Here is a 20,951-nt window from a genome sequence, read left to right on the forward strand (position 1 = left end):
TTGGAGTTGTGGGTCCAAGAGCCACCGCTCGGAGTGGGAGAGCCTCAAAGCAGGTTTCCAGAAGCCCTGCTTTGACTTCCACAGAGCCGCACGCTAATGGCTTGAGCCAGTTTAGACAGCCCTGCTGCCGAGTTGGCTCCTGACCCTCCCTCCTCAGAGCCCAGGAGAGGGGGCTTGCAGGCCACCTAACTCAGACTGGAGCCACAGAGTCCTGCCTCTGGAATCCTCCCACGACCAAAAGCAACACCCTCTGCCACTCCCACCCAAGAGGTCATTTGGTGGTGGCATAACTGTTAACAGTTAACTGCAAACAGTTAAAACAATCTCCTCTTAACTATGTCCTGGAGCTACAGCTGCTCTGCTTGGCCAGAAGTCAGGGAGCGGGGGAGCAGGCCGCTTCTTACCTGGGAGACGTGAGCTCCACCTTTCTCTGGCCTCTGGGTACCTAACTTCATTACCCACAACTACACTGCTGGCCTTTATCACATTTCACACCCAGGCTGGGTGGATTGGCTCAGCGCCCCCGATCCAGTCCTGTTCCCCTCATTTTCAAGCCACATGGAGAACGCCCCAGGGGCAAGTCCACCTGGATCTCCCCCGGCCCCATCCCATCACCAGTTTGAGGGGAAGGGAGAAGAGTACGGGGAAGGGAAGCCATCAGGACTTGGACAGTTAATGTAATGGTGAAGTCCTAGCTCCCTATTCAACAGTGGTACTCCAAGCTGCTCCTTTAGCACAGGGATTCCTGGGTTCAGAGAGCAGGGTAGGCTTCTGCTCCCAAACCCACGGCAGCTCAGCAGGAAGTTACCTGAAAGCAACGTCGCTTAGATTGTGAGGCCCACGTAGGGCAAGGACTGTGTCCAACCTCCTCATATTGTATCTATCCCAAAGCTCAGTAAGCATAACAAGTACCATAATTATTACGTGCTTGAGAAGCAAATGGCAGAGCCAGGATTCCAAGGCAGGATGTACGGAACTAAGTTTCTCCTTTAGCTGCCTCCTCTCCCAAGACAACTGGGACTTTTCCTGCCTTGCCTGATCCAGTATAGCCTCAATCCCCTGCTTGAAACCACTGGCTTTGGGAAAAGGAGACTTTGGAAACCCCCCAATTCCCTAGTCCAACAGCTCTGATTTTTAACAGCAAACAAGCCGAAGGTACTGCAAGCACCGAGGGCAGACCTCTGTTCCTGCAGGTTGAACTGTTTGTGCTTTAGAAGCAGAACAAGCATCGTAGTAAAAGGATGTTTGTTATCTGTGAGACGGCTCAGTCAGAAATAGACTAAGTGGTTAGGAAAGCCATAAGCTGAAAAATGTAGCTGAAAAAAGCTACAATTGACCCTGGAACCTGAAAAATCCAAGAGGAGAGGGTTGAACAGGTGAGAAGAGAGGAAGGATACCAGGAGCAGAGTGGGGAGTGGGATTAAAGCATCCACGAGAGGCCTGAAGACTCATGGAGACAGAAAGCAATTGAAATGGCCAGAATTTTGGCTAGTAGTCTCACGAGGAGCTCAAAGACAGAGGCACCACCTTGAACCTCTCTACAGCTTGCTTGCTTTTTCCTCTTCAGCCACCACGGTGAGGGCTGAGAGATAGAGGCTGAGAGTTGGAAGTAAGCTTAGAGCTCACTCCGTACCATCAGGATATTCAGTGTTCAGTCACCAGGGCTGCTGGTTGGAAGCAAGCATAGGAAATGTTCCTGGGAGTGTTTGGGGGTGAAATTTGGGGCAGGGACATCAGGACAGGGACCCTCACTGTCACTGCAGCCAGAGATGGCTGCTGAGACACCCAGATCCTGCCCAAGTTATCAGATTTCCTAGATACACAGCTGCATACTTGCTAGATTGTCTTCCAGCCCCCTACATCTCCATAGGTGAATTTCAACAGCAATGGCCTTCAAGCACAGAGGAGAACTACATTCATTTGAACTTGAGAGATACAACAAAGTTCATTTTGATTGTTGGTTAAAGAAACAATACACTCCATGGATTCACAGTTAAACCTTATATTTGTCATTTAAGTTATTTTTCGGAACAGTTTAAAAAAAAATCACACGCACACTATATTACCATGATCCTAGCTCAAGTGAACAGATTAGTACATTAACTACACATCACCATAACATAATCACAAAATTCAAAGCACTCATTACTTAAGAATCTAGAGAACAAATATAGCAGAACTACAAACTGAAAACTCAAAGGAAACCTCATGCCTCTGGGCTTCCATCCTCTTCTTCCCAGCCCCCACTCCGTCTGAACATCCCTGAAACACGGCCTGAGTTGGACTACTGAGTGTGCAAGGATTTGGAGATCATCATGCAAAAGCATTATATTCATTTGCAGGCCTATTCTCAGGTAGACTGCGCAGCCTTGTCACCCGCTAATAGCCATGCCTTTCTTCTGCATGTGGAGAGTTGTGCAGAGGGGATGTAATCAGGTGAGCTGTAATGACCTTGACAGTTCTGCTCCCGAGCAGAACAGGAACAAAAGCTCTCTACCAACAAAAACAGCTGAGAGCTCTGCTCTAGTCAGGAAAGGGGCTTTGCACATCTCCTCTCTCTAGGAAGCCCAGTTCGACGGGGCTCAGGGTATGGATTGGAGTGGTTTCTACATCCCACGGCTGCGGGCTCTACTTGGTATCTGGAAGTCAACTGTGCTCTTTCTGCCGACTTTAGCAGCACCAGAGACTCTGAAACAGGAAGTCAGCTAAAAACGAAGACGCAACGGAGAATGCACAGTTCATTTTGTCCTCCCAGAAAGAGGTTGTCTCCAACCGTGCTGATTTCGGGGAGAACTTTGATGGAGAGATGGAACTTCGGATCTGTAGGGGGAAGGTATGTTGAGTTCAGCAAACGTGCTCTCTTTAGAACAGCCTATGGAGGAAAACAGATAGAAACGTCTCCAAAGCACACCCCGACTCTGGGTGATAAGCAAGGGAGTGAGGAGAGCTGTATGGATGTTCTTGAATCCTTAGTGAAATGTTCTAGACAAATCACTGTGTACTTAAGGACTCGTTCAACTCTTACTGAGAAGCTGCTAGGTGACTACTTCGGAAATTCTGACTCATCTTCAGCTCCTGAAGACATTCCACTTGACACAAACTCTGAGGGTGTGGAGAGATGGAGAGTGCAATACCGATCTGGGAATGTTTTAAGAACAAGGGGAGAGAAATGAGATGTCTTTACATTTACCTGGTGGACAAAGGGTCAAAATAGAAGAAGTTGTTCTCCAAAATTACCCTGGACTATTTCACTAAATATGTGTGGGTGCTTTTGTGTGCCCACACACACAGGCAATATACCTTCAGACATCAACTGCAACACCCAAAAGGGTGAAATGAACCCCTAAATTTATGCTGCTGGTGCATATGGTCTCCTTCGAATTTTTCAGATTCCATCTAAATACACTAAGTGCATATGAAGTGAAATCCATCAACACCCAATCAGTCCAATTCAGTTCGTGCTGGGATATAATTTGCCTGGAAATTTCAGATTTTCCCTTCCCCTTTTCCTCCTTGTCTTATAGGCCCAATCAGACGACAACTGAAAATTTACAACTATAACTTTGTTCAGACCAGTAGGAAACCAGGAGGAGGAGAAGAGAATGGCATGTTCTCTCTAGTTTCTGATTGTACAAAATTAAAATATAAGAAAAAAACAAAACAAAATGTTTCTGATGCAAACAGATTAGCATGGAGTGACTTGGAGGTGCTGGATTCTTATCCAGTTCAGCATGTTATAAGCATTTCATGTTTATGATGATCACAGACTTTAATTCAGTTTCCATAGAGTCTCTGTCTTGACGTTTGGGTTCACCAGTAAGAACCTGGCCACAGACTTGCACAGAGTCTCCTTTTCCCATACCCATTATCAGCTTACACATTTGTCTTAGCATTAAAAATACGCACATTGGCAACAAGGTGGGCTCACTATCTTTGTCCAAGAAGTCTTGAGTCTGAGCTAGATCACACATTCTCTCTCTCTCTCGCTCTCACACACTCACACATATACACACACACACTCTTCGTACCAGCTTCAACAGCCCATCTTCCACAGGAGAGCTTTTTATATTTCCAAGCCCAAGATATTATGAATACAAGCCAAATCCTTTCATAAAAAGCAACTGATAATCTCTACTACAGAGGTATTTCATTCCACAGAATTGTGCAATATTCAAAGTCCGTTAGATGCCTGCAGCTCTTATTTGCTTCTTATTCCTTTACGTAAGGAAGATCATTTCTACACTCCCTTTCAACCGCCCCCCCCCCCTTTTTTTTTCTCACAAAGGTCAAACTCTCTGTTTATTCTAGCCCAGTTGGGGATTAGTGAAAATCAATTCCTATTGAAATCATGCAGAGATGGTTAAGTGGGGCTTACCTTCTCTTCAAATGAACTTCTACTTACCTGATTATTTCTCTTACAATGAACTGGTAAATGACTCCAAAAGCTCAGATTTGTGAGTGCTTCAAGTTTCTCAGACCACTTAACTTCATTTCCCCTTCCATCACCAGCAGAGGCAACACTTGTAGAATGCCTCATCTTTTCATTATCATCCTCATTAAGACTTTTAGAAACTCCTTTCCCACAACCAAACAAGACAAAAGCCAAACTTTCTAACAGTTCTGGGAGGGTTATGCCTAAACACAGATGGACCTAGGCAGCAGAGAAAACCTCTGATGCGAAGAGTGGTGAGACCAATTTTTCAGGTAGCAGCACAGAGCAGACAGGGACCCTAAAGTAATGGAGAACAAAGCACTCTAACAACTAAACATCCAACACTCCTTATTTCAGTCAGACGTCTAGGTTTTTCTGATCTGACTTCTCTAGAGCACAAAATGAGCAACCCCCCTCAAAAATGGGATGCACCTCAAACACTAGTAAACCTTTAGAGATAAAATGTGGAATCACTTCTGCAGCATTTGAAGGGATCATTTGCGGCAGAGAATGCTGTCTTTGCATAACCTAGAATTCAAAGGGTGAATAAGGTCAGAGTAGGGTGGGTTCTACTGGATATGCAGCTTTCTGTCTCAAACATACACACACAGTGATATTAAACCACAAAAGCTTAATCAACCCAGAGCCCTTCCTAAAAATGGGATAATCCAGAAAGAAAATATAAACAACACTCTCTTTTGTTCCACTTTCCTTTCCCCGGTGGGGCCACACCTGATGACATCATCTACTGACTTGACAGCCCCTCAACAGTTTCCCCTCCTGGGCTCTGTGAACCAATCCAGGCTCAGCTTTAGGCTTCAATTGAAGGCAGATCACCAGTGTGGCCTGAAGAGCTACTTTATTTTGTTCAACAGCTGTAGTTAAAAACGGAAAGAACAGGCACCCCATCGACCGGCTCGGCATCCGAGAGGAACTTGAGGATGGACGCTGTGGCAACAGGACCTTATATGTTCTACTTGTAGTGGGTATTCAGTTAAGACAGGTCTCCGCATTCCCTGGGAAGCACTCAAGAACGAGCCACAAACACATTAACAGCGTACACCTGTGCGTTTCCAGAGTCCGAGCTACAAATGTACAGACCTCACATGAGAGACAAGCACTGTGTGAGCCCACACAGCTGCTTTCCAACCAGCCATGTTATCTTGGCCGTAGCCGAGAGCGATTAATTTACATTATGGACTGATCGCCTGAGAAATTTCACTGCAGGGGGTGGAAGGGGAGGAAGGAGGACGACTGTGGAGGGAAAGGGGGACAGAGGGAGAGGGGAAAAGTAAGACAAATACAGCTGCAGCCCCCAGAATTCACCTCGCCTGCCAAGTGTCAGCTTCAGGGTCCTTCTTTACAGCAGTCCCACCTGTGGGAAAATCCATGGTCTTGTAAAAGGAAACTGGTTCTGAAAGGCAAGGTTGGGGAGAGTTCCCCTCCCACCCCCAAGACAGATTCTGGATTTCCTGGCTTGAAATCTCTCCTCTTTCCACCCTTAACTGCTCATCTCCCCTGTAATAGTAAAAATAATGCTTCTCTGATGCTCGCATACACAAGGAGAACAACCTAGAAGTGAGCCCTGCTCCCATTTTTCAAACCTTAGTTCACAGGCTGAGGCTCAAGGTGAAGGAGAAAAATCCCTTTTATTACAAACCTTAGCTTTGATCAGAGGGAATGCCACCTGCTGCTTCCACCGAGCCTCCTCCAGAAGCAGAGAGGCTGCTGGATCCCCAAAAAGTAGTTCAATCGAGGGGGCTGCAGCCCACTCCAGTTTCATTGAAGTCTCCCCTATGAGAGCCTCCTCATTCTACCAATGCTCTGGAGATTCCCTTTGCAGATACTTGGCAGAATGATGCTTAACTCTGGCCCTTTCCTGATGACCAATCTCCGGCACGCTGAGGCTCACGACCAAACGACCACCTTTAACAGAGTGGTCAGAAAAATAAGGAGGAAAGAGAGAGAGAAATCTTGGTTCCACCTCCATAACCCCCCCAGAAGAAACAAACAGACATCATCTCCCTCTCACACGTTCACATCCACACACGAATGCACACTCAGGGTTCGCCTTGCCTTCGGCTTGTAGGTTGCAGTTCACGGACAGATGTGGGCCAGACCCACCAGAGCCCCAGGAGCGTTTGCAGAGTACCAGTTTTTAGGTTTTTGTTCTGTCTTGAAGCAGCAGTCTCCCCCACCCCACCCCCGTCTCGGAGTGGCTTTCTTCTCCCATTGGGCTGTGCAGTGGCGTTAGTTCTTCTGCTTAAGTGCAAAGCAGCAGAAATTCTGTCAAACACTAAGTATATTTATAGGTCATTTATGTCTGGGGCCAGAGGGAAAAACCAGGTGGGGTAGGAAAGCAGGGAAAAGGAGGAAGAATAGCAGGGGTTGAGGTTTAAAAGTTTCAATCATTCATGAAAAGACATCTTCCGATAGCAGCACTTCAGCAGTCAGCTGTGCAGACTGGGCCGCCTGGGGCCAACCGCATGCCAACTTTGTTCCAAACATGAGTCTGAAAGCCTCTTTCCTCAGCAAGTACTGGTTAAGTGGATAGGTTGTTTGTCCTGGCATTGGCAGATACATTAAATACTGCAGCTTTAATGAGTCCTGTGAAAGGAAAATGAAAAATTACTTCCTTTTGCCAACCTTCTCATCCGATAGGGAAGAAAGGGAGGGAACAAACCCAGGGTTACTATGGGACGGAGGCTGTGGAAGCTTGCCTTACACCTGTCCCCACTGAGAAGTGGGAACCCCAACTTCAAAGGGGCCCTTCAGGAGCTCTCCAAGAGGTAGAGGTCCTGCGTTCACTCACTTCGCAGTCTCTGGGGGAGTCAATCAATAAAAGAGAAAGAGTGATAACTCTACAGTTGCTGCTACTGTGATGGACACTCCGCTCTACTGGTCCATTTCAATTTGATCCCACTGGGCTCAGCTGCATGGCGACAAAGAGAAAAACCTGCGTTACTTTGGCTTGAGTTTCAGCCCATGAACCAGGAGGATGCTGAACCCTCAAGGTCACCCGACTGGGGCCATGGAAACTGGGAAGAATTAAGAACTGCTGACAAAGTTGAGACACTCCAACGCCAATCCCGACAGCCTCCGACTTTCTACAGTGACTATCTCAATGAGATACTGCTTAGATCACCAGGGCTAGAAGCTTCTCAAAGCACCTGACCAGAAATTCTCCGACTGCTCTACCTGGCCACAGCTTGACATATTGTAGAGAGGGTTTTAAGGACGGAGCAAATGTGGCAAAATGCCACTTTACTGGGTGGAGCTTTCATAAGAACAGATGTGTGCAGAGAAAAACCAATGAGGCCACACATATCCTTTATCCTTAAACCAAGTTGCTTTCACAGAAAGGAATCCATGAGCACAGTAGCCAGCTCCCACTTCTTTTTCAACTGTTTGGAAGAACCGGGATAATCTTGGGCTGTGCCTGTGTTGCCTCCCGCCCCCTCGGGGTCACATGCAGCTTTGGTCTTCTACCTGTGCAAGTGTGAGGTACAGTGTAGTGTTATTTATCTGGAGACATAGGTGTATGTTCTAGAAGGGGAGCGAGTGGATTCTGCTTGGGCTGCTGGATCATTTAGGAAGTCCCAGATGAGGATCGTATCATCGTGTGAACTACTGACGATTTGGAATTCATCAAACTGGAGTCGGAAAACTCTTCCGGAATGTTCCTAAACAGTGAAAGCAAAAAGAAGGCATTATTTTAGCCTGCCTACTAGGGTGGGGTGGCTAAAAGACAACCATCAAGAACTGGGTGATAAGTTCTACCCAGACAACACTGCCCCAGCTTTCTGAAAATGAGATGCTCCCTGATCCACTGGACTGGAAGCAATAAAGGGCAACCAGAGAAATGGGGAAGAAGGCAATGGAGAAGAAATGCGCTTCCGATAAGTTATTGGAAATGAGGTTAAATGAAAGAGAAAATGACGTCTTATGCCAAGTCTGAGTAATAATTCCCCATCCAACTTTCTAAAAAAAAGGGGGGGGCAGGGGCAAGATGGAAAAGTCCCAAAGATTTTGAAGGACTCAAGCTCCAATCAGAGTTTTCACCTGAAGCTTAGAAGCTCTTGATCCTGGGCAAGGCGGAGGGAAAGGCAGTGTTGAGTTACTGAAACCGGGCCTGAGCGAAAACCGGCTACCCAGCACTCTTCCCTCCCTGTTAATTACGGCATTTATCAAACACTTTCTATGTGCCCAAGCACCGTGCTAAACCCTGGGGTGGTATTTAGATTCAAGACTATCAGCAATTGCTGGTGATATGGGAAAGCGTGGCAGGGAGGAAGTAGAGGGGAAAGGCGTCCAGATTCCTTCTGGGGAAGGGGTAACGCAGAGAGATGATGACCTAGGGGCATGGGATCCCCATTATTGCAGGTGAGAGCTACCCCCAGATCTCCTGGGACTTGCAAGGTGGGGTAAGACAACTCAACTATATTATACTTTCCCAAACACTTAAATCAGTGCTCTGCAAACACAAAACCCTCAATAAATACTGATTGACTGTGAGTACGACAGGGATGAAGCTCCAGCTAAAGGGTTTAAACTGGTGTGACTAGTATCTGCATCCTCTAGGATTCAGAGTCCTCACTGAAATCCCTGGTACAACTGCAGTCTCAGAGGTGCTTCTCAGGGCTGAGGCCAGAAGGGTGGGTTGTGCAGGTTTAGGAGGTAGCCCTGGGTCCTAGGTCTTCCCACTTACAGAGCTTTGGCGACTCTCTCCTTGTCTGGACCGCTGCTGTGGCTTCTGGAGGCTGGAGGGCGGGTTGTGAGGATGGGAATGGAAGTGAAGAGGAAAGAGGAGGAAGGTAAAGCAGCTGGAAAAGGGCGAGAGGTTCAGAGCAGGAAGGCCATGAAGAGAGAGCAACAGGAAGGAGAAATGAGTCAAAGAATGGAGGAGCAGGGAGAGCTGGGATTTTGCAAAAGAGGAGAGGGACTTGGGGCGGGGGATGGACTCAGGAGCAGGGGTTATGGAAAAAAGAGGGAAAAGGGGAAAGGCAGGCAGACCAACAAGACTTGAGGGTATTAGGAGAAGATCAAGAGAGTCACAGGGCAAAAATAACTTTGAGGGACAAGACTCAAAGTCAAGGTAATTGGACTCTGATTCCGGATCAGTCCTTCCGCCCATATCTGATGACCTGTCCTTTTCTAGGGCTTATTATGGCATGCTTGAGAGGCAGCAGGATCTACTGGATAGGACATAGGCCTGGAAGTCAGGAGACCTGGGTTCTAATCCTGCCTCTACCACTTGCCTGCTGTGTGATTTTGGGCAAGTCACTTACTTCTCTGGGCTTCAGTTTCCTCATCCGTAAAAATGGGGATGACATACATGTTCTCCCTCCCTAATAACCACTGCTACTTCAGAGCTTAGAATGGGTGCTTGGCACCTAGTAAGCGCTGAGCAGATACTGCAATGATTATTATCTTTCTCACTGATGAGGCCTCTAACACACCAGCTAGGAGGAGAAGTAGAACGAGAAGTGCAACCAGGTGGCGGTGGGGATAGGACATTTAAAGAGCAGAAGGTCAATGGACTTGGGGCTTACAGTGGAAACTGCCCTATCTAGACTTGGGGAGAGCCCTGAGCAGAGCTCAGTAATTTCCCCATTTAAGTTTTATTATTTGTTTAAAATTCCCTAGTCCAACCACTTTGGGCAAACTGCTTAATGCCCAAGACCTAGCTGGCTGGCTGCATGTGCCAAAACATTTTGCCTTAAAGTGCCTGGTTGGAAGCAGCCGCTCAGGCTTCCAGCATGAGAAGTGACGGGGAAACCAGCTTTCGAAGCTGCTGTCAGCTCACGGAGCTCTATTTCTATCTTGGGGAGGGGAAAAAGAATGAAAGAGAACTGGCACACAGAGAGCATTTGTTAGCTGTGGACTTTCTCCTACTGTTTGAAAATTGAACACAAACAGTGGGAGGCATGCCATGTTCAGTATGCAGCCAGGTTTAATTCTGGCAGACGACGAAAACAAAGAACTTGGATCGGTGGATATAGGGCTGTCCTGTTGTCAGAGCAAACTTCCTAAAGGCCCCACTCTACCCCTCTATCATTATTCATGCTGGATCCGGCACACTGAAACAATTATTTATTGGTTCTCAGGTCACATTAGCAATGCTAATTTCAAAAATTCAATAAAACTCATCCCTAGCTTACAAAGGGAGACACCAGTGGAGCTAGAACTGTGCTGATTAAGTGGATCCTAACAAGTAGGTGGATTCATTGCAGCACAAGTGTTCCTGACATTGAGATGGGCCAAATGATAAAATTACTGAAATCAAATACTGTCTCTAAAAAACATCAAATCATGAAAAATAACCGAAGTTAAAAAAAGGTCAAAATTAAGACTTTCAATTAAATTCTCCTTGAATTTGCTGGCTCCTGGGTCTTTGGTTGAGTTGATTTAGGTATCTGAAGCCTTTAAAAACTTTCTTTAGATGATTTGATATACTTGTTTTGATTCTGATGATTTGTTGCCAAACCAGATCTCAGAAGAGTTTCTGAATGTTCATTTTCATGGGCAAAGTGTTTATTTTTTGTGATTTGGATGGCCGGGGCTGGGGGAGGAGGGGAAGGCAGCCAATCTAGTTTTTCTGTGTGCCACAAGATGGTTTCTTTTCTGCCCTACTGAAACAACTGGGGAATTTCAAAGTTTGTTCTGTTTTCCCCCTGAGAGAGGTTTTTTGGCCTGGACTTCTCATTCTGTCTGCAGAGCAGTCAAACTCTACTTAATGGGTTACTCTGACTTCTGAAATTTAATGGACATTTGAGCCTCAAAGGTGAAGAGCCGATTATGGCCGAAAACAATAACAAGAAAAAAAGACAACATAGCTATTTGAACTCTCTCAGGGTAGGTTTAAAAGGCCAAGATAATTCTTGACATCCCTTATAAGGTGCAGAGGGACGCAGGCGGAGGTGAAGACCGTGAGCCCCATCTGGGTCGGGGACTGTGTTCGACCTGATTATATTGTATCTATTTCACCCCACAGGTCTTATGTATCAGTTGTAATTTACTTATATTAATGTCTGTCTCTCCCTCTAGACCGTGAGCCTTTTCATCATCAATATTTATTGACCTCTTACTATGTGCAGAGCACTGAACTAAGCGCTTGTGGATAGAATTTACCAATTCTGATGTATTGTACTTTCCCTTGCAGTTAAGACAGTGCTCTGCACACATTAAGCATTCACTAAATAGCAATGATTGACTGTTCAAAGAGGCCACTCTGGCCAACAGAGTCCCATAGTGGGACAGCTCTATCGCTCTGTAAATCCTCCATGGGCGGCAAAGGTCCCCTTTGGCAAAAAGGAAAATTTGACCTGGGCTTTCTTTCTCCAACAAAACACAAATTCTTCGCCGGGAACCATTTCAGTGTACATTGGAAATGTTACAGTGAGGTGCAGGTCTGATATCTCCAATGCTGAATAGAGTGCACTGGAAGTTGGCCCTCCTTTGTTCTAAAATGTAGAGGACATTCTTTTGGGTTAGTTAAGGATCAGACTCGGCCTAAAGCAGCCTAGGAAACAACAGGTGGAACTATGCCTGTTTCGAGACCCCAACATATATACACCACAAAACACCCATATGTGTCTACAGTCAACAAGAACATGGTGATCTGAAATATATCTGCAGCATTCCCATTTGGGGGAAAACCCCAATTAGAAAAATGATGAGGCATTCTTTTTAAAGGCTCTCACTGGATATGATTTGAGATCAAAAATAAATGAAAATTCCATGACGGAAATGACTCCCGGAGAGTGGTTGTTTTGCTAAGGTGGCAAATACTGCAAATACAGTTCCATATTGTACTTGCAACTAAGTTAATGAGTTTAAGGGTAGATTAAAGAAGCTCCAGCTTTTCTAAAGAGAAAAGTACTTAGTCTGAAATGACTAAGAATGAAAACTCCTCCAGGTATGAGTGACCTACACTTATGCAGTGAAGGTCTTGCCCTGGCTGATGCCAGCAGGTTGGGTTGAGCCAGGTGGGGCTGGACAGAGAAAATGTATTCCCCTCCCCGTGACAAAGCTAGAGATTGCTTGTTCAGTATTACGAATCTGTACTGCAGATGCTCATCTCTCCTTTTTCACCTTTCCTGTTCCACCCCCACCTTCAAAACTCCTCTTGTGATTGGAAAAGACTGAAGCCCGACCCTACTTTATGACTCCTGATCTTGTCCTCCTCTCAAACAACAGGATGTAGACAGGGCAGTTTGGAAAGTGGGTTCTCACTCTGCCTCTGCCATCTGTCTACTGTGTGACCTTGGACAAGTCACTTGACTTTTCTATGCCTCAGTTAACCTCATTTGTAAAATGGAGACTAAATCCCTCCTCCCTCCCTCCCTCTCAGAGAGGGAGCCCTATGTGGAATAATAATAATGATTTTGGTATTGGTTAAGTGCTTTCTATGTGCTGAACACTGTACTAAGTGCTGGGGTAGATACCACATAATCAGGTGTCACATGGGGCTCACATTCTAAGTAGGAGGGAGCACAGGTATTGCATCCCCATTTTGCAGAGAGGGAACTGAGGCACAGAGAAGTGAAGTGACTTGCCCAAGATCACTCAGAAGGTAAGTAGCAGAGCCAGGATTAGAACCCTGGTCTTCTGACTCTGAGGCCCATGCACTTTCCGCTAGGCTATAGTGTTTTCAAACTGATTATCTTGTATCTAGCCGAGTGCTCAGTACAGTGTCTGGCACAGTGTAAGTGCTCATCAAGTTTCATTTAAAAAACAGAAACAAAATGCACCCACAACAAATGGAAAAAAAAACCCACAGTGGTGCTCTTCCTTGACTCAGTTCCTTAAGGACAGCCCAAGTATGCTGTTGGGAAATGGAGGACAGGGAGGGAAAAGATGGGCAGGAGGGAGTACAGGCAGCCATGTTGCTGGAGGCACCATCTTTTGAATAAGATGCAAAACCAAGATGTTGACCAAGTGGGGTCATTAAAACTCCCATGGCACTTTTTGAAGGAGCAGGTGTGCTAGTCCCTGTGTCCTGGAAGAGCTCCAACTTGGGTAATTATATTCTCTCTCCCAAAGAACCCCCTGCAGTTTCTAGTGGATTCAGGATTCTTATTCACTTCCTATAGTAAACTATTGGGTGGAGTTGTGCGCAGCTGTTTAACAGCTGCCACATTCTCCTCCTCGTATAGTCTTTAGAGCATTTTCTGATGAAAGGCTTTATATAAACTTAGTTTGTCACGTTCATCTGCCGCTTTCTCACTTGATTCTCATTTTTGTGAGGTTCTGGTTATGAGACCCAGCTCAGAATTTCCGAGAACCATAAAAGCCTCAATTTCACCCTCTTCATCTTCCCTACCTCTCCTTTCCAACCATCCCCCGCTCCCCTCAGTCCCATCTGCACCCCTCAGGATTCTTCTACCCCCCAACCTCCCCACCCCCCCCCCCCCCCCCCCCCCGCCAAAAATCTCTTACCACGAGAGTCCGCAGGCACAGGGTTCCTGCAGGGGCACGGGGGTCAAGGGCAGCCACAAGATCCCACACTTTAATTTTTCTAAGGGCCAGAAAGAGGACACCATCAAAGCCTTTGTTAAATTCAAAACATATAGAAGAGGAAAAAAGAACAGCAATCGTTCACAGAAACATACATGTACAGTGAACACAACTTATATGATAAATCCAGCTCACGGGAAAATATATAAACTTTTCTGCTCTTGGGACTTGGCTCTTGCATTCACTCTTGGGTAGAGCTTGCTGATCTTAATGGGGGGAAAAGGTATATGGTTAACATAAAAATGAGATACAAGGGAATTTAACTGAACAGGACGTGGGTGAATGGAAAGGTTGCACCAAACCTTTAAGGAAAGAGGCCACATGGAATACAATTAGACAACTTTCTGAAATCTGTTTACAAAGACACTGGGCAGGGAAAACAACAACCAAAGTATTCTTTAATCATCTACAAGCCCTCATTCCCTTATACTTTTACAATGGACACAGTAGTAGTAGGAATAGAATTTAATAAATACTTACTCTATGCAAAGCCCTGTATTAAGAGCCGGGATATTAAAGAACCTAGTTCCTGATGTCTTGGCGGCAAGAGTTACCATATTGGTACAGGAAAAAGGTATTTGAGACCCAGGAACTCAACTGGGCACAGGAACATAAATTCTTAACATCGAATGCACGACCCTTGCCAAGGGGCTTCAAGTTATGGAAATCACCACATTTTGGTTTGACTATGTGTAACAGCTCAACATCCTCAGGGATCAATACTGAAAGCTCGTTGTGGGCAGGGAATGTGTCTGTTTATTGTTGTATTGTACTCTTCCAAGCACTTACTACAGTGCTCTGCACACACTAAGCTCTCAATAAATATGACGGAATGATCGAATGAATCATTCTCCATCCCTCCATTCAAGTAAGGACAATCTCTTGATAAAAGTACAGGATTGACAGCAACTGTGGGGAAGTCTCTTGAAACCTCCCTTTGGAGTTTGGGACACAGATGGAATAATTTAGGACAATCGCCCCCAACTGCCCAGGAATCCTTGGGATGCGTTCCTAATCCTAGGGGGAATTCTCTTTGTTATTCCAGCAGAGTTCCAGGGTCCAGATGTCCATGCTTCTGGCTTTCCGGCTTCTTGGAGAAGCATGGAACTTCAGCATTTGCACCGGTAAAGCCTTGCCTGGGATTTCAATCCCCTCAATCAAAACTTTCAGGCCTCCTCGCCCCACTGCAAATGATAGCTGGGCACTATGATGCCACAGACACAAAAGTCCTCCCCCAGCCTGGAATCCTACCCCATGGCAAATTTATTCCACTGCTGGTTTGGAATTTAGGGATGAGGAGGGAAGCTTTTATATCTGATAGAGTTGGCTGATATGTGGGTGAATTGGTTGCTTTGATTTTTTTTCTTTAAACATTAAACTCCACATGAGCCTTTTGAGGATGCCTTTTTCTAAACTCCTTGTGGGCAGGGAATGTGTCTGTTTAGTCTTGTATTGTATTCTCCTAAGTGCTTGGTACAGTGTTTTGCACACAGTAAGAGCTCAATAAATATGACCGAATGAATAAGAGGTGGGACAATGGGGAGGAGGAGAGGCATAGTAAACCGAAATAGGAGGGGGAGACCACCCCTCAAAACCCAAATTTTTTGTAGAATGACTATTTAGGGGAAGTCATCCCCTAAATAATGGAACTCTAGCTTTAGCTCTGTTTAATACTAGCAAAGATGCAACCAAACAGCTTGGCTAAACAGTTAAGAATAGGTGAGACAGGGAGGGGTGTCAGCTGCTTTCAAGAAATTGAGCAGCCAAATGCCATCAATCACATTCACAGACACAGTCCCAAACTCTGGACTGGGGAGGTGGGTAGGGGGTTGTTCTGCTCATCTGCCACCACTCACTTGGTTGCCTGTATAAGCCTGGGGCTGGGCTTGCTATTGGGAAACCAGTTCACAAAGACCTACATATTTCAACATCAATTACATAAATCCATGAAAGCCAGTAAAAAATTAAGAGGAAGAGAAGGGTTTTTAGACAAGTGACAGTAGACCTGAACAAATTAATTTAGAGGATAAGGAGTTCAGAGTCACAAGATGCTGAGGAGATCCCTTGAATAAAACTTGAGACCGTACTCTCTTAAAAGAAAGGCTCTCGTTGTCAAAGGAGTCTGATGTATTTCTCAGGTACAATAGGAAACTGATGATGAGAAGGCTTCCCTAAAAACATCGGGGTTATCTGGCTGGGGGAGCACAGGTTCAAAAAACAAAAGACAGTTAGCAAAATCTCAACAAGCCAAACTCAACTTTTGTTTTTTGTCCCAAACTTTGATTTTCTGAGTTAGTCTCAGTTTCAAATTTTTTATGGATGGCTACTGGTCATTTAAAATGACAGCTTGATTTCATAAATGGTCAGCTGAGGGGAAGAGGAACAGGGAGCAGCAGGCATTTCGAACTTGCTTGAAACCTCACCCATCATATGCCCCGCTCACTATCCTCTTGTTATCAAAGCGAATACACCGCACCAGCTCTTCATGGCCTTCCAGCACTCGTAAACAGGCTCCACATTCAATATCCCATAACCTGGAAAAAGAGGCAACACAACCCAAATGAAGGCCTGAAACCTTATTTAAAATGCCTGGACTGTGATTATGAAAATTTAACAAGACCATGAAAATGAATAATAAAAATAGTAAGACGGCCTGCACACCAAAGCAAGAAATTGCACTCTGTATCCTAGTTCTACGTGGTAATTCAGGCAGAAAAGCTACATTCAGCTCAGATACAGCACGTACTTTCAAAGTCACCTTGTGCTATTTAATTATATAACCAGGCTCTCTTAGGCATCAGGGGGTCTAGTGACCTGGCCAAGGTTATATGAAGGGAGTGCCTGAGCCTAAACAATACTGACTGCCTCTAGAAATCACCAATGAAGACTTAGCATTTAAGATCAGCTGCTTCGCTACCTTGAGTGACACCTCTGCCTTCCAGTTAAATGACAGAGGTCTCACCAAGGGCCCACTTTGGCTCACTGTTTTACAGAATGCAGATTTTTCCACTAGAGGAGGTAAAGTGTGATGAGAAAAAGAGGCCCATATAATCAAGGCACAACTGGCATTTAAAAGGGTCTTAGGCCGAAGAGCAAATAAACCCTATCTTCAGAACAAAGTGACTACTCGCTGTCCTTGCCCACTCCTGTAGCTTGGAGAGCTAATGATCACGGCTGGCACTACACAAAGCCCTTTTCACTCCTCTGCAAAAATGGGCACCATGTTAAATTTGTGATATCGAGTGACAAATTTGTGAGGTGAGACCACAAAAATCAAGCCTTGCTCTCTTCACCTCTGGATTATGCAGTGCTTTCAGGGACAGATAAAATTCCAGGCAGTGCATAAAGCTTCGGTAACATGATCAAACAAAAACTGACAATAAAGTGCTGGTGTTGGAAGAAATGTTCTCAGTGTAGAGTTTTCATAGTAATAGGTCTTTAAAACAGGCAGAGAGAAAATGCCTTTGGCTTCTCTGCTGTTGCAGCTTCTTTGGGCAGGGGTACTGTGGAGAGAAAGGAAAAGCGGTCTCCAAGGGGTCCTATTCCTCAGCACGCCTCACATCCATCACAGCTCAAGCTTTTGGGGACTCCTGGGCAGGGCTGCCTCTGGACAGAGAGGTACTCTCAGGTTAGTGCTCGTGAATGGAGGGGGAAAAGTGCAGTGTGCATGAGGAGTGGAAGTTATTATTTATTAATGGTATTCATTAAGTGCTTACTACGTACCAGATACAAGTTAATCAGGTTGGACAGAGTCCCTGTCCCATACGGGGCTCACAGTCTTGATCCCCCTTTTACAGATGAGGAAACTGAGGCACAGAGAAGTTCAGTGACTTGCCCAAGGTCACAAGGCAAACAAGGTCCTTCTGACTTCCAGGCCCTTGCTCTATCCACTAGACACGCTGCTTCAAGTTCCTTCATTTTCATCCACGAGTCTCTCTGACAAGCTTACTTTAAGAAGGAACTGTTTGGAGCCAGGAGTCCACACAGATCTGAGCCCTCCTGGGGTCCTGGGGGGGGTCTTCCAGTTTTGCACATCTGTGTCACTGACCCCTTGTAGTGGCCTTACTCCTAGGTCTCCAGTTGTACATTTTTAGGTTGTAAGCACCCCCATGAGGGACAGGGACTGCGTCTAATTCCCACCTGTGTATTCTTCTTAGTGCTTAGGACAGGGCTCTGCCCATGCTCACAGAAAGTGTTAATACGACTACAACAATATATTTTCAACTGTTTTAGGACTCTATACGTATTATAATTCAAGCACTCCTGGAAGATAGTCTATCACTCGGACCAGTCACTAGCTCAGTAACAATGTACGTTACTGACTTATTAAAGAATCAGCAACACTGCTCTATGGTAGGATACTATGGAAATGAAAGGGTATCTTGGATTGCTTTCTAAATACTCTTCTATCAAACAGTGGTTTTTACTGAGCGGTGACTATGTGCAGAGCTCTGTACTAAGTGCTTGGAAGAGTACAATATAGCAGAATTAGCAGACACGCTCCCTGCCCTTAACAAGTTTACAGTCTGGAAGGGAAGACAAACATTAATATAAATAAGTGATTTATAATAAATAATTTAAAGATATGTATATAAGTGCTGTGGGGTTGGGATAAATATCAAATATCCATAGGTCACAGATTCAAGTGCATAGGCGACCCTCTAGACTCTAAGTTTCTGGGCAGGGAAGGTGTCTGCTTAATGTTGTATTGCACTCCCCCAAGAGTGCTTTGCACATAGTAGGTGCTCAATAACTACATTTGAATGAATGATGCATAAGGGAGAGCGAGCTGGGGAAAAGAGGGCTAAATCAGGGAAAATCCTCCTGGAGAAGGATATGACATGAATAATGCTTTGAAGGTGGAAAGAGTGGTGGTCTGGCGTATATGAAAGGGCAGAGAGTTCCAGACTAGGGGGAGGATGTGGGAAAGGGGCTGGTGGTGAGATAGATGAGACTGGGGCACAGTGAGTATGACACTAGAGGAGTGGAATGCGCGGGCTGGGCTGTAGTATATTGGTGAGGCATGATGGGGCGAGCTGACTGAGTGCTTTAAAGCCAATGGTCAGAATTTCTGTTTCATGCAAAGAAAAAGAAGCATTGGAGCTTCTTGAGGAGTGGGGAGACATGGCCCAAAAGTTTTTGTTGATAAACGATCCAGGCAGCAGAGTGAACTATGGACTAGAGTGGGGAGAGATAGGAGGCCAGGAGGTCAGAGAGGATGCAGATGCAGATGCAGTAGTCAAGGTGGGACAGGATAAGTCCTCGGATCAGCAGGGTAGCCATTTGGATAGGGAGAAAAGGGTAGATTTTAGCAGTGTTGTGAAGGTAGAACCGACGGGATTTGGTGACACTGGATATGGGTGGAATGAGAGAGATGAGTTGAGGACAATACCAAGGTTACAAGCTTGTGATATAGGGACGATAGTGGTTTGTCTACAAATATGGAGAGACAAGGGGAGGACAGGGTAGGAAGTTAAGGAAGTTCAGTTATGTTCTATATGTCCCTTTCAGGGGAAACTCATCCTTAAGGGACACACAAAATACCTGGGTAAAGGTCGATGCCACCCATGGACTCTGAGGGTCACCAAGCTCGGTTGTTGGTGGGAAAAAAATTCTTTTTGGGAAGGACTGTCTCACCTGATGGTGTTGTCTGATGAGCCACTCACTACCAGCCTATCTCTGTACTGCAGGCAGGCAATGCCTCGTTTGTGTCCGTTTAAGGTCCTCACAAACTCACAGGTACTTGTGTTCCATACCTCGGAGAAAGACAAAGGGAAAATAACAGGATGTGGTACCTCATTTCATGCTAGGCTGTTCTCAGCAAAAAGCAGGGCTATTAATAAAGGCCAAATGCTGTGCCCAGAAGGTAGAGAGAGGACTGCACCACTAGGGAAAGTAATCCTTTTCAATTATGTAGAGTACAAGCTTCAATTCCTAATAGCCCAGCGCTTGTTTGAAAAGAGTTGCCATGACCTGAGAATCTCCCAAATAGTGTCTGACTATAATGGGGGTAGTCTTATCTTGCAGGTGGACTTCCTTAAATTTCCTAAAATTTCTCCCAGTCCTTAATCAGAACGGTAGCAATAATGCATCTGATGACAGGGACCACGAGTAACTCCAATTTCACTACTCGCGTGTTGCATTACATTTTCTTTTTCCACTGAAATTCTTCAGCTTCTGTGGCATCTCTTCTTATGGGCTGTCCAGATGTGCAAATCTGGCTGACCAAAGCCTGAGCAAAACTTAAAGGGTTTTGTTGGTTCCTATACTAGAGAATGGCTCTCAAACCAGGACACTGGCAAATTTTGTTAACAATCCCTCTCATTCTCGAATTTGGAGGAAGGGGAAGTTTCCTGATGGAATTGACCTGTTCACACACTTAAGGTTTTCAAAGCACCTCACCTTTATAGTCCTATCCCCTGATGCAGAAACGATATACTTGTCATCAAAGTCAACCACATTGACAGCAGCTCGGTGCCCTACGAGCACTCTTCGGAGGGTGATGTCGGTAGGGGAGGCCATATCCCAGACGGCAATGGAGCGGTCTTTGGAACAAGTAACCATCATCCCATTGTTGAAACGCAAGTGGAGTACTGCTTCACAGTGGTGAATCAGAGTGTTTAACATTTCACCTGTATTTACATCCCACACTCTGGAAAGACACAATATCAGAAAAAAGAGAGTCGGGTTTTAAGTGTCAGCAAATTTCTGATGTAAATGATGGTCCCAAAGTTCTTTTTCAAACAGCTTCTTAACAAGCCCCTAAAAGGCAAAGCTCTTGAAATTCATTTAGGAATAACCTCCGGGGCGGTGCCAAAGAGTTCAACTTGGTTTTTGGTTTGTTTTTTTTTTTGGTGGGATGGTAGAACAGGATCAGCATGGACAGTGCTAGACTGAAATCACTGGAAATTGAGACTTTTGATAGTAGATGTTAGTGGAAAGAACCATACTTCATGCAGGAGTGAGAAAAGGAAAAAGGGATACGTCCGAGTCACAAAGA

At 45.4% G+C, this 20,951-nt stretch overlaps 1 protein-coding gene across 13 annotated transcripts in view; it reads right to left on the reverse strand.

Moving 5' to 3' along the window:
- Positions 1-1,986: 1,986 nt before the first annotated feature.
- BTRC (beta-transducin repeat containing E3 ubiquitin protein ligase) overlaps positions 1,987-20,951 on the reverse strand; it is a 118,808-nt gene continuing 99,843 nt past the window's right edge. For 12 of the 13 annotated variants that reach the window (XM_029080543.2, XM_029080535.2, XM_029080538.2 and 9 more), the window contains 6 exons: positions 20,354-20,603; positions 19,589-19,707; positions 16,375-16,485; positions 13,874-13,952; positions 7,922-8,115; positions 1,987-7,039 (listed from right to left, as the gene is read on the reverse strand). In XM_029080543.2, coding sequence (XP_028936376.1) covers positions 7,954-8,115; positions 13,874-13,952; positions 16,375-16,485; positions 19,589-19,707; positions 20,354-20,603 — 721 coding nt within the window. In that variant the 3' untranslated portion in view covers positions 1,987-7,039; positions 7,922-7,953. The remainder of the gene's footprint in view (positions 7,040-7,921; positions 8,116-13,873; positions 13,953-16,374; positions 16,486-19,588; positions 19,708-20,353; positions 20,604-20,951) is intronic. The other variant, XM_029080536.2, reaches the window with a different exon arrangement.

Source organism: Ornithorhynchus anatinus, chromosome 16, assembly GCF_004115215.2.
Source record: "Ornithorhynchus anatinus isolate Pmale09 chromosome 16, mOrnAna1.pri.v4, whole genome shotgun sequence".
In the NCBI taxonomy this organism is placed as follows: Eukaryota; Metazoa; Chordata; class Mammalia; order Monotremata; family Ornithorhynchidae; genus Ornithorhynchus; species Ornithorhynchus anatinus.